The 21,757-nt window shown below is 53.8% G+C and overlaps 1 protein-coding gene across 6 annotated transcripts in view; it reads left to right on the forward strand.

The window, feature by feature from the left end:
• Positions 1-4,506: 4,506 nt before the first annotated feature.
• PKN1 (protein kinase N1) overlaps positions 4,507-21,757 on the forward strand; it is a 41,098-nt gene continuing 23,847 nt past the window's right edge. Inside the window, exons 1-5 of one of the 6 annotated variants that reach the window (XM_032265753.1) lie at positions 5,026-5,266; positions 6,305-6,369; positions 13,156-13,456; positions 16,771-16,922; positions 21,204-21,339. In XM_032265753.1, coding sequence (XP_032121644.1) covers positions 6,313-6,369; positions 13,156-13,456; positions 16,771-16,922; positions 21,204-21,339 — 646 coding nt within the window. In that variant the 5' untranslated portion in view covers positions 5,026-5,266; positions 6,305-6,312. Of the gene's footprint in view, positions 4,663-5,025; positions 5,267-6,304; positions 6,370-7,235; positions 7,255-11,995; positions 12,234-12,290; positions 12,404-13,155; positions 13,457-16,770; positions 16,923-21,203; positions 21,340-21,757 lie in introns of those variants that run through there. The other 5 variants (XM_032265757.1, XM_032265755.1, XM_032265756.1 and 2 more) reach the window with 5 other exon arrangements.

The raw sequence follows: 21,757 nt of genomic DNA on the forward strand, positions 1-21,757 counted from the left end.
AGGCTGGTCTCAAGTGACCATTCTTGGCCTCAAGTGCCCCTCCTGCCTCAGGCTCCCAAAGCACTGGGATCACAGGCGTGAGCCACCATGCCCAGCTTTCACTTTGCAATTTCCTAGCTTGTCTTTCTCAATTTCACACCAGTATCAGCCATTCAGGGAAGCCTAGGCTGACTGCTTCCTCCAAAGTGGATGGCTGCCCGCTGCAGCCTTCACAGGTCTGGGATACCTTTCACCTTATACTTCATACCGCATGCACTCGTTCCTTTAACAAAGATGGAAATAGCACAGGCACTGTGCAATTTCAGGGAGGAGTAACATGCAAAATAATCAAACAGGGCCAAGGGCCAGAAATGACATGGGTGTGGTCTGGGAAGGTTGCTCAGAAGATGGGACATTTAGGCAGATAACTAAAGGCGCAAAGGGGGCCAACCTTGGAGAGATGTGATAGAAGGGCTTTCCAGAACAGATAATAGCCAGTGCAAAGGGCATGAGGTTGAAAGTAAGATGAGATGGGCTGGGCGCGACGGCGCAGGCCTGTGATCCCATCACTTTGGGAGGCCGAGGTGGGTGGATCACAAGGTCAGGAGATGGAGACCAGCCTGGCTAACACAGTGAAACCCCATCTCTACTAAAAATACACAAATTAGCTGGTGTGGTGGCGGGCGCCTATAATTCCAGCTACTCAGGAGGCTGAGGCAGGAGAAACGCTTGAACCCTGGAGGTGGAAGTTGCAGTGAGCTGAGATTGTGCCATTGCACTCCAGCCTGGGCAACAAGGTGGAAAGTCTGTCTCAAAAGAAGAAAAAAATCATGCCACTGAATTCCAGCCTGAGCAACAGAGACTCTGTATCAAAGAAACAAAAAACAGGCTGGACTTGGTGGCTCATGCCTGTAATCCCAGCACTTTTGGGAGGCCCAGATGGGCAGATCACCTGAGGTCGGAAGTTCAAGACCAGCCTGACCAACATGGAGAAACTTCAACTACCCTGAAGTTGAAGGCCTGAACTGCAGCCTTGTGGGTTCAAGCGATTCTCCTGCCTCAGCCTCATGAGTAGCTGGAAATACAGGCACGGGTAACCATGCCTGGCTAATTTTTTGTATTTTTAGTAGCAATGGAGTTTCACCATGTTGGCCAGGCTGGTCTTGAACTCCTGACCTCAGGTGATCTGCCTGCCTCGGCCTCCCAAAGTGGTGGGATTACACATATGAGCCACTGTGCCCAGCTTATTATTATTATTATTATTTCAGACGGAGTCTCACTCTATTGCCCAGGCTGGAGTACAATGGTGCGATCTTGGGTCACTGCAACCTCTGCCTCCTGGGTTCAAGTGATTCTCCTGCCTTGGCTTCCCAAATAGCTGGGATTACAGGCACCTGCCACCACACCTGGCTAAGGTTTTGTACTTAGTAGAGACAGAGTTTCACCATGTTGATCAGGCTGGCCTCGGACTCCTTTTTTTTCCTTTTTTTTTTTTTTTTTGAGACAGAGTCTCACTCCATCACTAGGCGCCAGGCTGGAGTGCAGTGGCGTGACCTTGGCTCACTGCAACCTCCGCCTCCCAGGTTCAAGCAATTTTTCTGCCTCAGCCTCCCGAGTAGCTGGGACTACAGGCAAGCACCACCAAGCCCAGCTAATTTTTTTGTATTTTTAGTAGAGACAGGGTTTCACCATGTTGGCCAGGATGGTCTCGATCTCTTGACCTCGTGATCCACCCGCCTCGGCCTCCCAAAGTGCTGGGATTACAGGCATGAGCCACCATGCCCAGCCTAATTTTTGTATTTTTTTTCTTTTATTTTCTTTCTTTTTTTTTTTAAAGGTGATGGCCAGGCTGGTCTTGAACTCCTGACCTCAGGTGATCCACCCACCTCGGCCTCCCAAAGTGCTAGGATTACAGGCATGAGCCATATTTTTGTATTTTTAGTAGAGGGGGGGTTTTGCCATGTTGGCCAGGTCTCAAACTCCTGTCCGCAGGTGATCCGCCTGCTTTGGCTTCCCAAAGTGCTGGGATTATAGGCGTGGGCCACTGCACCCAACAACCTCACTCTCCAATTTATTTTTTGAGACAGAGTCTTGCTCTGTTGCCCAGGCTGTGGTGGTATCTCTGCTCAATGCAACCTCTGCCTCCCAGGTTCAAGCAATTCTGGTGCCTCAGCTTCCTGAGTAGCTGGGACTATAGGCATGTGCCACCATACCCAGCTATGTCTCCCCATTTTCTTTTTTGAGATGGAATCTTGCTCTTGTTGCCCAGGATGGAGTGCAAGGGCCGTTCTCGGCTCACTACAATCTCTGTCCCCCAGATTCAAGTGATTCTCCTGCCTCAGCCTCCTGAGGAACTGGGACTTCAGGGGCTCACCACTACACCTGCCTAATTTTTTTTTTTTTTTTTGAGACGGAGTTTTGCTCTTGTTACCCAGACTGGAGTGCAATGGCGCGATCTCGGCTCACCGCAACCTCCGCCTCCTGGGTTCAGGCAATTCTCCTGCCTCAGCCTCCTGAGTAGCTGGGATTACAGGCACATGTCACCATGCCCAGCTAATTTTTTGTAGTTTTTAGTAGAAATGGGGTTTCACCATGTTGACGAGGATGGTCTTGATCTCTTGACCTCGTGATCCACCCGCCTCGGCCTCCCAAAGTGCTGGGAGCCTCATGAGCCACTGCGGCCGGCCTAATTTTTTTATATTTTTAGTAGAGACGGGGTTTCTCCATGTTGGCCAGGCTGGTCTCAAACTCCTGACCTCGTGATCCACCCACTTTGGCCTCCCCAAGTGTTGGGATTACAGGCTTGAACCTGGCCATGTCCCCTTCTAAAGCGCCGGACTAAAATGAGGCTGGACGTGGTGGCTCACACCTGTAATCCCAGCATTTTGGGAGGCTGAGGCTGGAGGATCGCCTGAGGCCGGGAGTTCAAGACTATCCTGTGCAACATACTGAGACTTCATCTCCGAAAAAAAAAAAAAAGAAAAAAGAATTAGCTGGGCACGGTAGTGCATGCCTGTAGTCCCAGCTACTCAGAGGGCTGAAATGGGAGGATCACTTGAGCCTGGGAAGTTGAGGCTGCAGTGAGTTGTCATCTTACCCATTGCCCTGCCTGGGTAACAGAATGAGACTGTCTCAAAAAAAAAAAAAAAAAAAAAAAAAAAAAAAACACACCCCAAACAATATTTTTTTGCGCCGCGCCCCCACACTCCCACATGGGTCTCTAAATGTTCACTGAGTAAATGAATGCCTGAAGGGTGGAGCGAGAATTTGGCTGGTTTCCCCAGCTCCATCTGGGGAGGCAGCCTGGGACCTGGCAGGCAGAGAGGGAGGGCCCAACCCTGTGCAAGGTGGTTCCTGACAACCCAATCCCTCAGCCCCCCCGATACCTCGCTCTGCCTTGTCCTCCTCGTCTCTAGAATGGGTGGGCTGGAGAATTAGAGGGAGATACTTCGTTTCTCAGGGATAGGGCCATAGACATCCTGGCTTGATGATTGGGGTGAGGGGCTTCTCAGCTTACTCACCTGCAAAACTGGAGGAAAATAACTAGCTTGGGCCAAACTTGATGGCTCATGGCTGTAATCCCAACATTTAGGGAGGCCAATGCAGAAAGATTGCTTGAGTCCAGGCTGGATGGATTTTGGATCAGCATAATTCTCCTCCTCTCTTTCTGTCGTTAATATCCTCCAAAGAGTTGCTCAGAGGAAAAAATAAGAGCAAAAACATCGCGGCCTGGTTTCTGGGATGACGGAAACCACACAGAGCCACGCATAACCAAGGTACCCGCAGCCCACCGCGCTTCCGCATATCCCCAGAGGGCGTCAATGTGCTGGTACCGCCGCCAGGGAGCGCTCCCCGCCAGAGCCCTGGGAACATGGTTTGGCTCCTTCGCCTGGTGTCCGAAGGAGTGAGGGGTCCGACGGCGGCCACGAACAAAGGTCATGCTCTGCAGACCCCGGAGATCCTCTAGAAATTCCGCAGAGGCCTCCAACCTCCTCTTGGGCACAAGTCTGCATTTATGGAGCGCCATCTGCATGCAGCAGCCCCGAAAAAGAAGGCGGTGCCCATTTTATAGCGGGGAGAACTGAGACTCAGAGGCCACAGACGTCCCCAGGATGAACAGCGAGTTGGGATTCAAACCTCTTTTAATAACAATAACAGTAATAGACGCCGGGCGCGGTGGCTCACGCCTGTAATCCCAGCACTTGGGAGAGCGAGGTAGGCGGATCACCTGAGGTCAGGAGTTCGAGACCAGCCTGGTCAAACATGGTTGAAACCCCGTCTCTACTAAAAATACAAAAATTAGCCGGGCGTGGTGGGGCGCCTGGAATTCCAGGTTTCTCGGGAGGCTGAGGCAGGAGAATCACTTGAACCCGGGAGGCGGAGGTTGCAGTGAGCCGAGATCGCGCCACTACTGCACTCCAACCTGGGCAACCAAGCAAAACTCCGTCCCCAAACCAACAGCAAAACAACAAACAATAACGATAACATTAAAAGTGGCGGCAGCCAACACTTACTGAGCGTCTAGTGTGCTCTTGGCCTGCACTGTCTCACTGAATTTTACCGACACCCAAGAGGCGGGTGCCTCACTCCAATTTCACTGATGAGGTGCTCTGAAGGGTTTGGCTTCCCCAAGGCGTGGAGCGCTGGGATTTTAATGCAGATCTGCCCAGAGCTTGTCTCCAGGTAACGGGGAACCTTCCAAGCCCTTGAATAGGGGACCGCGGATGCAGGCATCCCGAGCCTGCAAATGCACCGGGGTGGGGTGGGGGGTTGTTTTTTCAGGGGTCCCGGGAGGCCCAAAGGCCTTGGCCGCTCTCCGCTTGAACGCGGGGAGCCGTTCTCCTCGGGTTCCCGCGCGCTCCAATGAGGGACCCCTCGGCAGCATGCGGTCGTCGCGGGACCCGGAAAAAGACAAGGCGGGGCGCCGATGGGGGCGCTCGGGGCTCGGGAGACGGAGGGGGCGGGCGGGCGGGACCCCGCAGCCCCGGGGGCCTCTGGGAGCCCCTCCCCACTCGGCCCCGCCCCCTCCCCGGGCGCGACCTCCGGGGTCACGTGACCGGGCCCGGCGGCCGCTGGGGCCGGAGGGCGCGGCGCGGGGACGCGGCGGCCTGGCCAGGCGGGGCCGGAGCCGAGCAGGCCGGAGCGGGCCGCGCGCCGGGGAGGGTCGCGCCGCGCCCGCCCCCTCCCCGCCGCGCCCGGGGCGCACGCGCGCTCCTCTCGCCGCCCCTCCCTCCGCGTGGGGACCCCTGGCGGGCGGCACGAGGACATGGCCAGCGACGCCGTGCAGGTAGGCGCACCTGCGTCTGGAGTCGCGGGGTGACCGGACGGCGCCGGGGACCCGGTCCGCGCGCTGCCGGGGGAGCCCCCCAGACCCCCGAAGCGGACCCGGGTAGCGAGGGCGGGGGCCTGCAGAGCGCCGAGCGCCCCCTCCCTGGGCCGTGACTGTGGAGCCAGCGAGGCCCGTTTCTCGGAAGGTGGCGATGTGGACGGGGCTGGTGGGGGGGCGATCCCAGAGGCAACCCCCTGCCGCACCCCCAAACTCGGCCTCTCCGGGAGAACTAGAAGGGGCGCGGCGGAGGCGCGACTTCGGGTGTCTGTGGCTGGCTGGGAGTCCCGGTGCCTCTCGTCCCCCCAAACTCATCCCCCTCCCCAGGGTTGGGTGCCCGGCAGGTGCCGCTCCACCTGGGCCAGGTGCCTGGCGCGGTGCCCTGGGAGGGGAGGAGGCCGCCGGGCCGGGCCCGTGCCCTTCCCCCGCATAACAAAGCTCCAGCCACCCCCGCCTCTAGACAGCTTTACGATCTTACAGACGCCACCCAGATTGGCACCTGTTGGCGGAAGTACCCCAGTCACTGCATTAGGTCAGGGGACTGGGGTCTCCCCACTTCCACGCTCTGTGCTGTCAGGTGGAACCTTCTCCTGAGTGGGGAGTGTCCCCGTCAACAGGCCGGGGATGCTCCCATATATAGAATCCTACTTTGCATGGTGGCTGGGCTGGCCTGGGTCACCCCCAGCCTCCCAACACACAGGTGACTGGCACCAGCATCCTGCCCAGCCAGATTCCCCCTGTGCCACCTGGTGGATATCACTGCCCTGGACTCACCACCTTCCCCGTCTGTGACAAGCAGGGCCAGGGTGACTACCAGCCTTCTTTGGTTCAAGTGACCCAAATCTGAGCAATGTCTGTGCCTTGGTGCCCCCATTAGCACCTCTCCAGCCAGTTCACCGTCCTGTGGTTGTTGTGTAACTGGGTTCTCGTCTCCTTCTGCACCTGCCCCCGGCCCCTCTGTGTCTCCCCCGTGACCCCTGGTCCCTCCCCCCTCCCCAGTCCTGCTGATGGCCTGCCGGCCTTGCCGAGGAGCTGGGCGTATCTGGTGTTGCCGATCACACAAGGTCAGACCTCAGGGCCGGGATGGGCCAGGGTCCCTGCCTCTACCCCTGGCCCAGAGTGGGCTGTGTAGGAATTCCCGGGCGCTTGCATGCGCTTGGCGCATCCCACACATGACCCAGGCAGGCTGTCCCACGCCCTGGTCCCCCGTTCCCATCTCCTCCCCTGTCTCTTCCCCGGTCCTGGTCTTTCCTCTCTCATGGCTGCTTGGGCCTGCCGCCCTGTCCCTCTGTCTGTCCCAACGTGTGCCTGTCTGTTCTGTGTCCTGCAAACGGATGTCCTGTCCAGATTCCGGAAACGCCCAAGGCATTGAAATCTCCGGATGTGGGGGTCTAGGTCCCTGGCTGCGCTGGCAAGTCGGGGATTCTGGGAGGCAGGTCCTCTGGGTCTGAGGTCTCCGCTCCATGGGGGAGCAGGGCTTCTCCATAGGCCAGGCCAGGCCCCTGAGTCCTGGGTTTGCCTTGCTGGCCCTCAGGTGACCCCAATGCCCTGGGTAGAAGTGAGTCACATTCAGGGGAGGAGAACCCAGGAGCCCAGCCTCCCTCCCTCTCTGTGTTACAGACCTCAGCTGCTGGAGGTGGGGCTGAGGGAGGCTACCTCTCCTCTCTGCCTGGACTTCCCCAGTTGAGCTGGCCCTGCTCTTGGCTGTGTCCTTGCTCTGCCTGCTGGGATTGGGGTGGGGCCTGACTGAGCAAGGGTGGTATTTGGTGAGCCTGGGTTTAAATTCCAGTGCTGACACTTCCTTGCTGTGTGTCCTGGGCCCAGTGCCTTCGCCTCTCTGAGCCTCGGTTCTGACCTAGGAAAAATGGGACTAAGAGGGTGTTCATGGGAGAGAGAGACCAAGACCTGGCTAGCACTTGGCAGGCGGGGCTGCGGTGAAGGCGTTACTGGTAAGCGTCCTGGTCAGCGGCTCAGGGTGTGAATCTATGTGCTTAGTGATTTATTTACTTATTTACATTTATTTATTTTGGGGGAGAGAGTCTTCTCTGTCACCCAGGCTAGGAGTACAGTGGTGCTATCCTAGCTCACTGCAGCCTTGATTTCCGGTGCTCAAGTGATCTTCCTGCCTCAGCCTCCCAAGTAGCTGGGACAAAAGACACAGACCAACACACCTGGCTAATTTGTTTTTATTTTTATAGAGACAGGGTCTCGCTCTGTTGCCCAGGCTGGAGTGCAGTGGTGAGATTCTAGTTCACTGCAACCTCAAACACCTGATCTACAGGACTATAGGCGTGCACTGCCACACCTGGCTAATTTTTTTCCTTTATTTATTTTGTTAAATTAAGACTGGGGTCTCACTCTGTCACCCAGGCTGGAGTGCAGTGGCATGATCTCTGCCTCCTAGACTCAAGCCATCCTGCCACCCCAGCCTCCTGAGTAGCTGGGACTACAGGTGCCATCTGGGCACCACCATGCCCAGCTAATTTTTATATTTTTAGTAGACAGGGCTTTGCCGTGTTGCCTAGACTGGTCTTGAACTTTTGAGCTCAAAGTGACCTGCCCGCCTAGCCTCCCACAGTGCTGGGATTACAAGTGTGAGCCACTGCACCCAGCCTTTCTTTTTTTCTTTTTTGAAAAAGGCTCTGTTGCCCAGGCTGGAGTGCGGTGGTGTGATCTTGGCCCACTGCAACAACCTCTGTCTCCTGGGCTCACCCGAGCCTCCCATCCCAGGGCTCCCAAGTAGTTGGGAGTACAGGCACACATCACCACACCTGGCACATTTTTGTATTTTTTGTAGAGATGGCATGTCACCATTTTGTCCAGGCTGGTCTGATCTCAGGCAATCCTCCGGCCTCATCCTCATAAAGTGCTAAAACTGTTGGCAGTGCCGTCATACCCGGCCAATACTTTTTTATATTTTGTAGAGATTTTTTAGGTCTTGCTATGTTGCCCAGACTGATCTCCAATTCCTGACCTCAAGCACTGCTCCTGCCTCAGTCTCAAAAGTGCTGGGATTACAGATGTGAACCACTATGCCTGGCCAAATCTATGAACCTTTAACCGTAGGCTTCTCAGCCTCAGCACTGCTGACACTGAGGGCTGGGTTGTTCTTTGCAGTGGGGGCTGTCCTGAGTACTGCAGGGTCCTGAGCAGCATCCCGGGCCTCACCCTGATAGAAGCCACTTCCCTACCCACAGTTTGACAGCCAAAAATGACCCTGTATGTCACCACATTGTCCCTGTGTTTGGGGAGGAAATCTCTCCTCCATTGAAAACTACTGGGTTACTGGCCAGGCACTTGTAAGCTCAGCACCTTGGGAGGCCGAGGCTGGCCGATTACTTGAGGTCAGGAGTTCAAGACCAGCCTGGCCAATGTGTGAAACCTCGTCTCTACTAAAAGTACAAAAAATAGCTGGGCATGGTTGGCACGTGCCTGTAATCCCAGCTACTCAGGAGGCTGAGGCAGGAGAATCGCCTGAACCAGTGAGTTGGAGGTTGCAGTGGGCCAAGATCACGTCAGTGCACTCCAGCCTGGGCAACAGAGCGAGACTCCGTTTCAAAAAAAACCCCAAAAACAAAAAAACCAACTACTGTTACTTCCTTGAACCTCAGCTTCCTCACCTGTGAAGTGGGGAGATTGTTGGCAGCTACTCAGGATGATTAGGGAGGGTTGGGAAGATGGTGGGAGTGATACACTTGGTGTGTGTCATTCCTCCCTAGGGCAGCTGCCCTTGAGATCAGTCACGGGCCAAGGATAACATTCCTCGGCTGCGAAATGGATGCTCCCAGCTGAAGGACATAATGCCAGGGGGCCATTTCCTAGCCAGCATTTGTAATCTGGGTGCTCTCATTTCAAATTGAGGCGGGGTGGGGGGGTGGGGGGGATTCACACCTGTAATCCCAGCACTTTTGGAGGTCAAGGCAGGAGGATTGCTTGAGCCCAAGAGTTTGAGATTGGCCTGGGCAACATAGTGAGACCCCAGGTCTATGAAAAATACAAAAATTGGGAGCTGGGTGCAGTGGTACACGCCTGTAATCCTGGCACTTTGGGAGGCTGAGGTGAGCAGATCATGAGGTCAAGAGATTGAGACCAGCCTGGCCAACATGGTGAAACTCCGTCTCTACTAAAAATACAAAAATTAGTCAGGCATGGTGGCGCGTGCCTGTAGTCCCAGCTACTCTGGAGGCTGAGACAGGAGAATTGCTTGAACCTGGGAGGCAGAGGTTGCATCAAGCTGAGATTGCACCACTGCATTCCAACCTGGTTTTTTTTTTTTTTTTTTTGAGACGGAGTTTTTGCTCTTGTTACCCAGGCTGGAGTGCAATGGCCCGATCTCGGCTCACTGCAACCTCCGCCTCCTGGGCTCAGGCAATTCTCCTGCCTCAGCCTCCTGAGTAGCTGGGATTACAGGCACGTGCCACCATGCCCAGCTAATTTTTTTGTATTTTTAGTAGAGACGAGGTTTCACCATGTTGACCAGGATGGTCTCGATCTCTTGACCTCGTGATCCACCCACCTCGGCCTCCCAAAGTGCTGGGATTACAGGCTTGAGCCACCACGCCCGGCCATCCAACCTGGTTATAAAGTGAGACTCCATCTTAAAAAAGAGAGAGAAAAATACAAAAATTAGCCAGGTGTGGTGATTCGTGCCTGTAGTCCCAGCTACTCGGGAGGCTGAGCTGGGAGGACCGTTTGAGCCTGGGAGGTAGAGACTGCAGGGAGCCTGGATCACACCATTGCACTGCAGCCTGGGAGACAGAGTAAGACCCTGACTCAAAAAAAGAAAAAAAAAAAGTTACCTGAGATATTCAACCTAATTGTAAATTAGCTTCATATTAGGTATTTTTGCCCAAATGTAGGCTTGGATAAGTGCTCTGAGCACATTTAAGGTAGCAAAGGGGGAACTGTGATGTTTGGTAGATAAGGTATATTAAATACATTTTTGACTTAAGATATTTTCAACTTATGATGAGCTTATCAGGAAGTAACCCCATCATAAGTTGGCGCATGTCTGTAATTGTTCTTGAACATTACCATGTATTTAGCAAGTGGTTTTGTAGGCTGTTGATTTGGGGCATTCTTTTTTTTTTTTTTTTTTGAGACAATTTCACTCTGTCACCCAGGCTAGAGTGCAGCGGTGCGATCTCGACTCACTGCAACCTCAGCCTCCCGGGTTCAAGCAATTCTCCTGTCTCAGCCTTCCGAACAGCTGGACGTTTCACTATGCCCGGCTAATTTTTGTATTTTTAATAGAGACAGGGTTTCACCATATTGGCCAGGCTGGTCTTGAACTCCTGACCTCAAGTGATCTGCCTACCTCAGCCTCCCAAAGTGCTGGGATTACAGATGTAAGCCAACGTAACCAGCCTGGTTTTGGGAATTTTTTTTTTCTTTTTTAGACGGGGTTTTGCTCTTCTTGCCCAGGCTAGAGTGCAATGGCGCATTCTTGGCTCACTGCAACCTCTACCTCTTGGGTTCAAGCAATTTTCCTGTCTCAGCCTCCCAAGTAACTGGGATTACAGGAGTGCACCATCACGCCCAGCTAATTTTTTGTATTTTTAGTAGAGACGGGATTTCACCATGTTGGCCAGGCTGGTCTTGAACTCCCAACCTCAGGTGATCCACCCGCCTCGGCCTCCCAAAATGCTGGGATTACAGGCGTGAGCCACCATGCCTGACCGGTTTTGGGAATTCTTATCCCAGCCTCCCAGTGCTGTCCCCTAATCGAGTTTGCCCAAGGGAGGTGCCACCGGGCTGGTCAGGACCCTGGGCCTCTCAGCTACAGTCAACAACAGTTGGCCACTGGACTGAGAGGAAGCAGGAAGTTGGGACGGCCTGTCTGCAGGAAGGGGGCCTAGCCTCTGAAGAAGTGGCCCTTCTGACCCTGAAGGGGAAGCCGGGCAGGGACAAAGGGTGGTTGGGAGGGTCTGGGTGTAGGGACGTATGCAGGTAGTCACAGGGCTGGAGGCCTTTGGGAGCATGGACGCGCTGCGAGGGCCTCAGGGAGCGTGCATACGTGTGTGAGCATGTGCACATGCATGAGCATGTGGGCCGTGCCCTCTCAGGAAGGTGGGAGTGTGTCTTGTATGGGTTCTAGAGTGATGCCTATAAGCACTTGTATGTGTTTGCAAATAAGTGCATTGTATGTGGCAGGCGTGGGAATGGGTACCCTGTGAGCCCATGTTCCAGGCACACACCTGCAGGCATGAAAGTGCAAACACAGGCTGGCATGGTGGCTCACGCCTGTAATCCCAGCACTTTGGGAGGCCAAAGTGGGTGGATCACCTGAAGTCAGGAGTTCAAGACCAGCCTGGCTAACATGGTGAAACTCCATCTCCAGTAAAAATATAAAAATTAGCCGGGTGTGGTGGTATGCACCTGTAATCCCAGCTAGTCAGGAGGCTGAGGCGGGAGAATTGCTTGAACCTGGGAGGTAGAGGTTGCCGTGAGCTGAGATCGTGTCACTGCACTCCAGCCTGGGCAACACAGAGGGAGGCTCTGTTTCAAAAAAGAAAAAAAAGAAAAAGTGTGCAAACACTTGTGAGCTGTGTTCTGTGCACATGCTCATGTGTATGTGAAGGTGTGTGCAAACTTAACGTGAGTCCCTGGCGCCTGCATCCCCTCCTGGATACACCACGAGTGTGTGAATGTGCAGACTGCCTATACCTTGGACATTCTCTAGGGACAGGGAGCAAGGACTGTCCCTGGGTTTCATCTAGAGGAGCAGGCTTGGCCCTAGAGGTGGCTGATGGGAAGGTCCCTTAGATGCCCTGAAGTTGGCCCCACGCACAGGGTGCTGGGAGTTGACAGGAAAGAGGAAGTGGCGGCCAAGAGGCCCTGGTGGGGCTGAGGTTCAGGAAGAGGGCGGGGCCCTCAGCCCGGACCCAGGATGGCGGAGGCCGATACCCCCTCGGTGCCGGAGCTGGAGGTGGGGGCTGGGGTCCCTGTGGGGGCAGGCAGAAGGGAACCCCAGGTGGCATAGGCTGGTAGTTCTACCCCAGGTACCTCTCAGTTCGGGAACAAGGAAAGGAGATGGGGCACTGGCCTCAGAGATCTGTTTGGAGGATGAGAATATCCAGGGCCCTTCGGGGCTCCCAGGTTGGTGGAGAGACAGGAGGGAGACTGGGCGCTGCTCTTCAGGGCCCCAGTTGTTGAAGATAGGAGAAGAGCAGATGAGGCCTATCTTTAAGACCCCATAGTTTGAGGGTACAGCAGAGAGAAGACTCGGCCTGCCCTTGGGATGCTGTAGTTTGGGAGTGTAGCTGAGGAAAGACTTGGCCTGCCCTCGGGATGCCGTAGTTTGGGGGTGTAGCTGAGGAAAGACTCGGGCTGCCCTCGGGATGCCCTAGTTTCAGAGTACAGTAGAGGGAAGATGGGGCCTGTTCTCAGGACCCCATAGTTTTGGGGGTACAGCAGAGAGAAGATAGGGCCTGCCCTTGGAACCTCGTAGTTTGGGAGAGCAGCAGAGAAAAGAAGGAACATCATTTGGGACTCTCTAGTTTGGGGGAGGCAGCAGAAGGGAGACAGATCTTATTCTTGAGACCCCCTTAATGTTGGGGACACCGTGGTGATGGGGGTGATGAGGCTCTGCTCTTTTTTCTTTTTTTTTTAATGTACAGCAAAACTACAATCAGGAGAAGAGGCCCTGCTCTTGAGACCTCTCAGTTTGGGGGTGTGGTCAGGAAGCAGTATCAGGGCCTCGCCTCACCTTCTAGTTTTGGGAGTCAGAGGAGGTACAGCAGGCCTGTCATGGGAGCCCCAATCCAGGGCAGAGGCTGGGCCAGGCTGGCTGCATGTGGTCTGCACCCAGAGCCCTCCCAGCCCCACTGACCCTGCTCTGTCCCCCGTAGAGTGAGCCTCGAAGCTGGTCCCTGCTGGAGCAGCTGGGCCTGGCTGGGGCGGACCTGGCGGCCCCCGGGGTGCAGCAGCAGCTGGAGCTGGAGCGGGAGCGGCTGCGGCGGGAAATCCGCAAGGAGCTGAAGCTGAAGGAGGGTGCTGAGAACCTGCGGCGGGCCACCACCGACCTGGGCCGCAGCCTGGGTCCTGTGGAGCTGCTGCTTCGGGGCTCCTCCCGCCGCCTCGACCTGCTGCACCAGCAGCTGCAGGAGCTGCACGCCCATGTGGTGCTGCCCGACCCAGCAGCCACCAACGGTGAGCAGGGGTGCCCCCAGGGATGTGGGACTCCAGGGGTTCCAGTGCCCACTGGGTCACCCATGGTCTCCAGAGCCAGCTTAACCCATCTCCACAGACCCCCAGGGAGATGCATGCCATGACCCACCCATCCATCAACACCCAGAGAGGTGCACACAGCCACGCCAGCACGGGGTAACACTCAAGACTGTGCATCCCTGGCTTGCATACATCTTTTTAAACATTCTTTTTTTTTTTTTTTTTTCAAATAAATAAAAATACAAAAATTAACTGAGCGTGGTGGCGAACACCTGTATTTCCAGCTACTTGGGAAGCTGAGGCAGGAGAATCTCTTGAACTGAGGAGGTGGAGGCTGCAGTGAGCTGAGATCGTACCATTGCATCCCAGCCTGGGCGACAGAATGAGACTCCATCTCAAAAAAAAAAAAAGATGTGCCCTCCGTTGCCCAGGCTGGAGTACAGCTATTCACAGATGCAGTCATGATATACTATAGCCTTGACCTCTTGGGCTCAAAGGATCCTCCCAATCTCAGCCTCTCAAGTAGCTGGGACTACAGGCATGCACCACTGCTCCTGGCTAAATTTCCCTTTTTTTTTTTTTGAGATACAGTTTCGGTCTGTCACCAGGCTGGAGTGCAGTGGCGCAATCTTAGCTCCTTGCAACCTCCACTTCCAAGGCTCAAGCAATCCTCCTGCCTCAGTCTCCCGAGTGGCTGGCACTACAGGTGTGCGCCACTGTGCCCAGCTAATTTTTTTGTATTTTTAGTGGAGATGGGGTTTCACCATGTGGTCCAGGATGATTTCGATCTCCTGACCTTGTGATCCACCTGCCTCAGCCTGTCTCAAAGAAACAAAACGAAACAGCCGGGCACAGTGGCTCACAGCTATAATCCCAGCACTTTGGGAGGCCAAGGCGGACATATCACTTGAGGTCAGGAGTTTGAGACCAGCCTGGCCAACATGGCAAAACCCCGTCTCTACTAAAAATACAAAAATTAGCCAGGCGTGATGGTGCATGCCTGTAATCTCAGCTACTAGGGAGGCTGAAATAGGAGAATCGCTTGAACCCAAGAGGCAGAGTTTGCAGTGAGCTGAGATCGTGCCACTGCACTCCAGCCTGGGTGACAGAACGAGACTCCATCTCAAATAATAATAATAAAGAAAAGAAAAGAAAATTTTATAGACTCTCACAGAGTCATGACAACACCCAAAGACTTATATACTGCCACCCAACACCCAGAGAAATATAGACACAACAACATAGACAGTACCCACCCTTGCAGACAGTCACACCAAGCCTCAGAGATTCACACACTCAGCCACTGAACCCTTACAGACTTACACAGTCCCAACAGTCAGAGGCTTATACCCACAGTCAGGTGAAGCTTGAAGATGCCACAGCACTTAGGCCCATACCCGGTCATTCCATAGACACAAGCATGTCAGCTCCTGGAGACCAACACTGTCACATCAGCACTCAGGGGCAGAGTTGAGACAACATCCCAGACCTCAAACGATCACTTTTCTTTTTTTTCTTTTTTTTTTTTTTGAGACGGAGTTTTTGCTCTTGTCACCCAGGCTGGAGTGCAATGGCGCGATCTCGGCTCATGCAACCTCCGCCTCCTGGCTTCAGGCAATTCTCCTGCCTCAGCCTCCTGAGTAGCTGGGATTACAGGCACGTGCCACCATGCCCAGCTAATGTTTTGTATTTTTAGTAGAGACGAGGTTTCACCATGTTGACCAGGATGGTCTCGATCTCTTGACCTCGTGATCCACCCGTCTCGGCCTCCCAAAGTGCTGGGATTACAGGCTTGAGCCACCGCGCCGGGCCACTTTTCTTTTTTTTTGAGATGGAGTTTTGCCCGGGCTGGAGTGCAATGGCACGATCTTGGCTCACCACAACCTCCACCTCCCGGGTTCAAGTGATTCTCCTGCCTCAGCCTCCTAAGTAGCTGGGATTATAGGCATGTGCCACCACCCCTGGCTAATTTTGTATTTTTAGTAGAGACAGGGCTTTTTCATGTTGGTCAAGCTGGTATCGAATCCTGACCTCAGGTGATCCACCCGCCTTGACCTCCCAAAGTGATGGGATTACAGGCATGAGCCACCTGGCCGTTTTTTTTTTTTTTCGTGGGGTGTGGGGATGGAGTCTCACTCTGTCGCCCAACCTGTAGTGCAGTAGCACAATCTCGGCTCACTGCAACCTCCACCTCCCGGGTTCAAGCGATTCTCTTGCCTCAGCCTCTCAAGTAGCTGGGATTAGAGCCCTCCGCCACCACGCCCAGCTAAGTTTTGTATTTTCAGTAGAGGCAGGGTTTTACTGTATTGGCCAGGCTGGTCTTGAACCCCTGCCGTCAGGTGATCCACCTGCCTCGGACTCCTAAAGTGCTGGGATTACAGGTGTGTACCACCATGCCCGGCCTTGGCTAATTTTTGTATTTTTAGTACTAGAGATGGAGTTTCACCATGTTGGACAGGGTGGTCTTTTTTTTTTTTTTTTTTTTTTAAACATGGGGTTTCAACTTGATGGCCAGGCTGATCTTGAACTCCTGACCTCAGGTGATCTACCCACCTTGGTCTCCCAAAGTGCTACGATTATAGGCGTGAGCCACCGCGCCCGGCAAGCCAGGGTGGTCTTTAACTCCTGACCTCAGACAATCTGCCTGCCTCGGCCTCCCAAAGTGCTAGGATTACAGGTATGAGCCACTGCACCTGGCTTCAGTCATTTCTGCACCCAGGGTCCCCTTCAGTATCACACCACTCTCCAGAGACTCACGCAGACACATGCATCCGGAGACTCGGTCATACCAAACTGGAGATCTGAACTTACAGTTGTAGCAACAGTCAGAAATGTACACAGAGCATCTCCCAACACCCACAATCTCAGACAGTGATTCTAACACATGGTGTCTCACAGAGTCAGGCTGACATCCAGGGAGTCACACACTCAGCCAGGCCAACACCCTGCAGCTCCCAGATGGCACCACTCCCACACCCATAGGTTCACACAAGCCATGTATGTAGTTACTAACGGGCCTCCCAAATGCGGTGGACTCAGCACCACAGACACGCTTGTACACCTGGGTGCCTGCCCACAGCCATTCATCCTGGGTCTGCCCCAGCCTTGAGGGGTTTCCCTGGGAGGGCAAGGGGATAGACCCCTGGGCCCTGTATCCCCCTGCCTACTGTCTGCTGGCCCACAGCTCCTCATCCCCTGTTCCCCAGGGGCAATGCCCAGGCTGGGCTGAGGGTAAAGCCTCCCAGGTAGACTAAGGTGATGACTCGTAGTGACTCTTTCCCACCTGTTGCCTCCAGATGGCCCCCAGTCCCCGGGTGCAGGTGGCCCTGCCTGCTCGGCCACCAACCTGAGCCGCGTGGCGGGCCTGGAGAAGCAGTTGGCCATTGAGCTGAAGGTGAAGCAGGGGGCAGAGAACGTGATCCAGACCTACAGCAATGTCAGCACTAAGGTGAGGCAGCATGTGCACACATGCCATGTGCACACACCACACCTGTGCACACACCCACTCAAATGCACACACCACACCTGTGCACACAAACTCCACCACACCGGCACACCCACCCGCATGTGTACACACCCACACAAATGCACACACCACACCTGTGTACGCACACTCCACCACACCTGCACACCAACCTGCATGTGTACACACCCACACAAATGCACACACCATACCTGTGCACGCACACTCCACCACACCTGCACACCGACCCGCATGTGTACACACTCACACAAATGTGCACACCACACCTGTGCACACACACTCCACACCTGCACACCCACCTGCATGTGTACACATCCACTCAAATGCACACACCACACCTGTGCATGCACACTCCACACTTGCACACCCACCCGCATGTGTACACACCCACACAAATGCGCACACCACACCTGTGCACGCACACTCCACACCTGCACACCCACCTGCATGTGTACACATCCACTCAAATGCACACACCACACCTGTGCACTCACACTCCACCCACATCTGCACACCCACGCACATGTGTACACACCCACTCAAATGTGCACACCACACCTGTGCACACACACTGCACACCTGCACACCCACCCACATATGTATACACTTGTCTGTGTGTGCACACACCCACTGGAATGTGCACCCACACCTGTGCATGCACACCCACATGTGCATACCCACCCACACGTACACACCCACCCGTACGTGAACACACCTGTCCATGTGTGCACACACCCACTCGAATCTGCACCCACACCTGTACATGCACACACTCACTGGCATGTACCCCGCATCTGTACATGCACACACCTACCTGCACATGTACACACTTACCCACATGTTCACACACCCGTATAAATGGTTACACACATGCATACACCCACCACATGCACATACACCTGCATGTGTATGCACACACCCACGTGCACACACCAGCCTGTGTACCTACACCCATGTGTATGCACACACACCTACACATGCACACACCTGCCTGTGCACCCACACCTGCCCTTATGCACACACACCTGCATATGCACACACCTGCTTGTGCACCCACACCTGCCCTTTGCTTATGCACACATACCTGCACATGCACATTTGCAGTGCACACGCACATGTACACACTCGTGTGCACACTCACCCGCCGATGTATCTGCACAGAGACCGCACATGTATGCACACACCTGTGAGCAGATCACAGGCTGGGGGCACAGGGTGCAGCCCACAGCTGCCCCATGGTAGGCTGGGACCCTCTGGGTTGGGGACATACTGGCGATGGGTGTGACTTGCTGGCAGGACTCAGGCATGGGCAGCTCATGGGGGTGTATAGGAAACATGACTGTGGGTGATGTCAGACATGTGATAGATTGTCTCCCCTCCCCATGCAGTCCCCATGCAGGGCCTCAAGTGTACCCACAGTCAGGGAAACACACAACCCCTCACTGCTGACAGTTTCTCCTATTACAAGCACGCACAGTCATGTCAATGCCTTGACATACACACACACCATCATCAAAACATCTAGAAACACACACACACACTCACGCACACACAGACTTTCTCATACTAGGGATACACATCAGTAACAGGATCTAGCAACACATGGAGAATCGTACCACAGCCACATCTGTATACACACACACACACACACACACTCTCTCTCTCTCTCTCTCTCTCTCTCTCTCTCTCTCTCTCTTACAGCCATACCCAGAGACTGGTGCACATGGCCACAAACACACTGACATTCCCTGTCCTGCCAATCAGCTCTAGCAACACGCAGGTCTGCATCAACACCCAGAGATTCCCACACCGCAAGCACAGGCCGGCCTACAGCTAGAGAAATCAGGTCCAGACTCACAGGTTGCTGTGCGCATGTCCTCCCCTGTGAATGTCATATGGAAGGACACACTGTTTAGATTTTTTAAAATGACATTATTTTATTTATTTATTTTTTGAGATGGAGTCTCACTCTGTCACCCAGGCTGAAGTGCAGTGGCATGATCTTGGCTCACTGCAACCTCTACCTCCTGAGTTCAAGTGATTCTCTTGCCTCAGCATCCCAGGTACCTGGGATTATATGCATGTGCCACCACGCCCCGTTAATTTTTGTGTTTTTAGTAGAGACGTGGTTTCACCATATTGGCCAGGCCAGTCTCTAACTCCTGACCTCAGGTGATCTGCCCACCTTGGCCTCCCAAAGTGATGGGATTACAGGTGTGAGGCACCTCACCCAGCCTAACATTATTTTATTTATTTTTTATTTTTATTGAGATAGGGGTCTCACTATGTTGCCTAGGCTGGACTCGAACTCCTGGGCTCAAGCAATCCTCCTGCCTTGACCTCCCAAGGTGCTGGGATTACAGATGTGAGCCACTGCACCCCATTCATCAATTGATGAACATTTGGCTCTTGCCACCTTTCTAGTTATTGTGAATAGTTTTGCTATGAACACCTGTGTACAAGTAATTGAACACCATTCTATGAAAATTTACAGTCTAGATCAGTCGCATATTTTTTTATGTGTATCTGAGCATTATATACAAAAAGAATAAGAGTTTCTCATCTCCTGGCTGGGCGCGGTGGCTCATGCCTGAGGCTGAGGTGGGTAGATCATGAGGTCAGGAGTTCAAGACCAGCCTGGCCAATGTGGTGAAACACCATTTCTACTAAAAATACTAAAAATTGGCCGGGCGCGGTGGCTCACGCCTGTAATCCCAGCACTTTGGGAGGCCGAGGCGGGTGGATCACAAGGTCAAGAGATCGAGACCATCCTGGGCAACATGGTGAAACCCCGTCTCTACTAAAAATACAAAAAATTAGCTGGGCATGGTGATGCGTGCCTGTAATCCCAGCTACTCGGAAGGCTGAGGCAGGAGAATTGCCTGAACCCAGGAGGCGGAGGTTGCGGTGAGCCGAGGTCGCGCCATTGCACTCCAGCCTGGGTAACAAGAGCGAAACTCTGTCTCAATAAAAAACCAAAAATAAAAAAAGTACTAAAAATAAGCCAGGCGTGATGGCGCACGCCTGTAATCCCGGCTACTCGGGAGGCTGAGGCAGGAGAATCACTAGAACATGGGAGGCGGAGGTTGCAGTGAACTGAGATTGCACTGTTGCACTCCAGCCTAGCAACAGAGCAAGACTCCTTCTCAATAACAAAAACAAAAACAAACCAAAAAAAGAGTTTCTTACCTCCTAAGAAAGAATTTCTGCCCCCCTGGGGGTGATACTGACCCAATGAAAATGAGTAGAGTAGGCCAGGCGGTGACTCATGCCTATAATCCCAGCATTTTGGGAAGCCAAGGCAGCTGGATCACTTGAGGTCAGGGGTTCGAGATCAGCCTGGCCAACGTGGTGAAACCCCAACTCTACTAAAAAAATACAAAAATTAGCTGGGCGTGGTGGTGCGTGCCTGTAATCCCAGCTACTCGGGAGGCTGAGGCAGGAGAATTGGTTGAACCTGGGAGGCGGAGGTTGCAGGAAGCTGAGATTGCGCCACTGCACTCCAGCCTACGCAACACAGTGAGACTCTATCTCAACAAAATAAAATAAAATTAATTAATTAATTGCTGCCAAAAGAGGTTGAATGGCTTGCTGGAAGTCACACAGATGTTAGGTGGCAGAGCCAGGGTCCAAATCCCTTGGACTATGTCACGCCACTGTACCCAGGAATGCATGGAAGTGCATTTATTTACTTATTTCTTTGTTTCTTTTTTTTTTTTTTTTTTTAAAGATGGGGTTTCACCATATTGGTCAGGCTGGTCTCGAACTCCTGACCTCAGATGATCCGCCAACCTCAGCCTCCCAAAGTGCTGGGATTACAGGCGTGAGCCACCGCGCCCAGCTTTATTTATTTCTTTACTTTGAGACAGGGTCTTGCTCTGTTGCTCAGGCTGGAGGCCAGCGATGCTATCTCAGCTCACTGCAGCCTCCAACTCCTGGGCTTGAGTGATCTTCCCGCCCCAGCCCTGAGTAGTTGGGATCACAGGTGCACGCCACCACGCCCAGCTAATTTTTGTATTTTTTGTGGAGACAGGGTCTTGCCATGGGTTGCCCAGGCTGGTCTCGAACTCCTGGGCTCAGCAATCCACCCGTCTCGGCCTCCCGAGGTGCTGGGATTACAGGTGTGAGGCACTGTGCCCAGCCTGCAAATGCGTGTTGTTACATCCACATGTCACCTAGGACCTGTGAGATGTGGCTGGACCCCAGCCGCCCAGGCTTCCTCTCACAGCCTGTCTCTGCCTCCAGGACCGGAAGCTGCTGCTGACAGCCCAGCAGATGTTGCAGGACAGTAAAACCAAGATAGACATCATCCGCATGCAACTCCGCCGGGCGCTGCAGGCCGGCCAGCTGGAGAGCCAGGCGGCCCCCGATGAGACCCAAGGTGAGTCCCTGGCCTCCAGACAGCTTAGCCTGCATCTCACCTGACAGGGATCAGCCTCTGGCTCCTGTAGTGGGTCCCTTTCTGGGGTAGGGAGGTGGGTCCTCGGACCTGGTGTGAGACTTCAACACATTCCTGACTCTCGCTGGGCCAGAGCTTCCCATTTTGTCCCATGCAAAGTTTGGATTACATCAGGCGTTGGTAAATTACCACCTTCAGACCAAATCTACCTGTTGTCTTTTTTTGTCAGTAAAGTTTTATTGGTACATAGTCACGCCCATTCATTTACTATGTTTTTGATTGCTTTTACGTCACAACAGCAGAGTCAAGTAGTGCAACAGAGCCTTGTCGGCTGTAAAGTCAAAATTATTTGCGGCCGGGCACGGTGGCTCAAGCCTGTAATCCCAGCACTTTGGGAGGC

The sequence above is a fragment of the Sapajus apella genome, unplaced genomic scaffold (genome assembly GCF_009761245.1).
Source record: "Sapajus apella isolate SASKATOON/1434 unplaced genomic scaffold, GSC_monkey_1.0 scaffold152, whole genome shotgun sequence".
NCBI classification, from domain to species: Eukaryota; Metazoa; Chordata; class Mammalia; order Primates; family Cebidae; genus Sapajus; species Sapajus apella.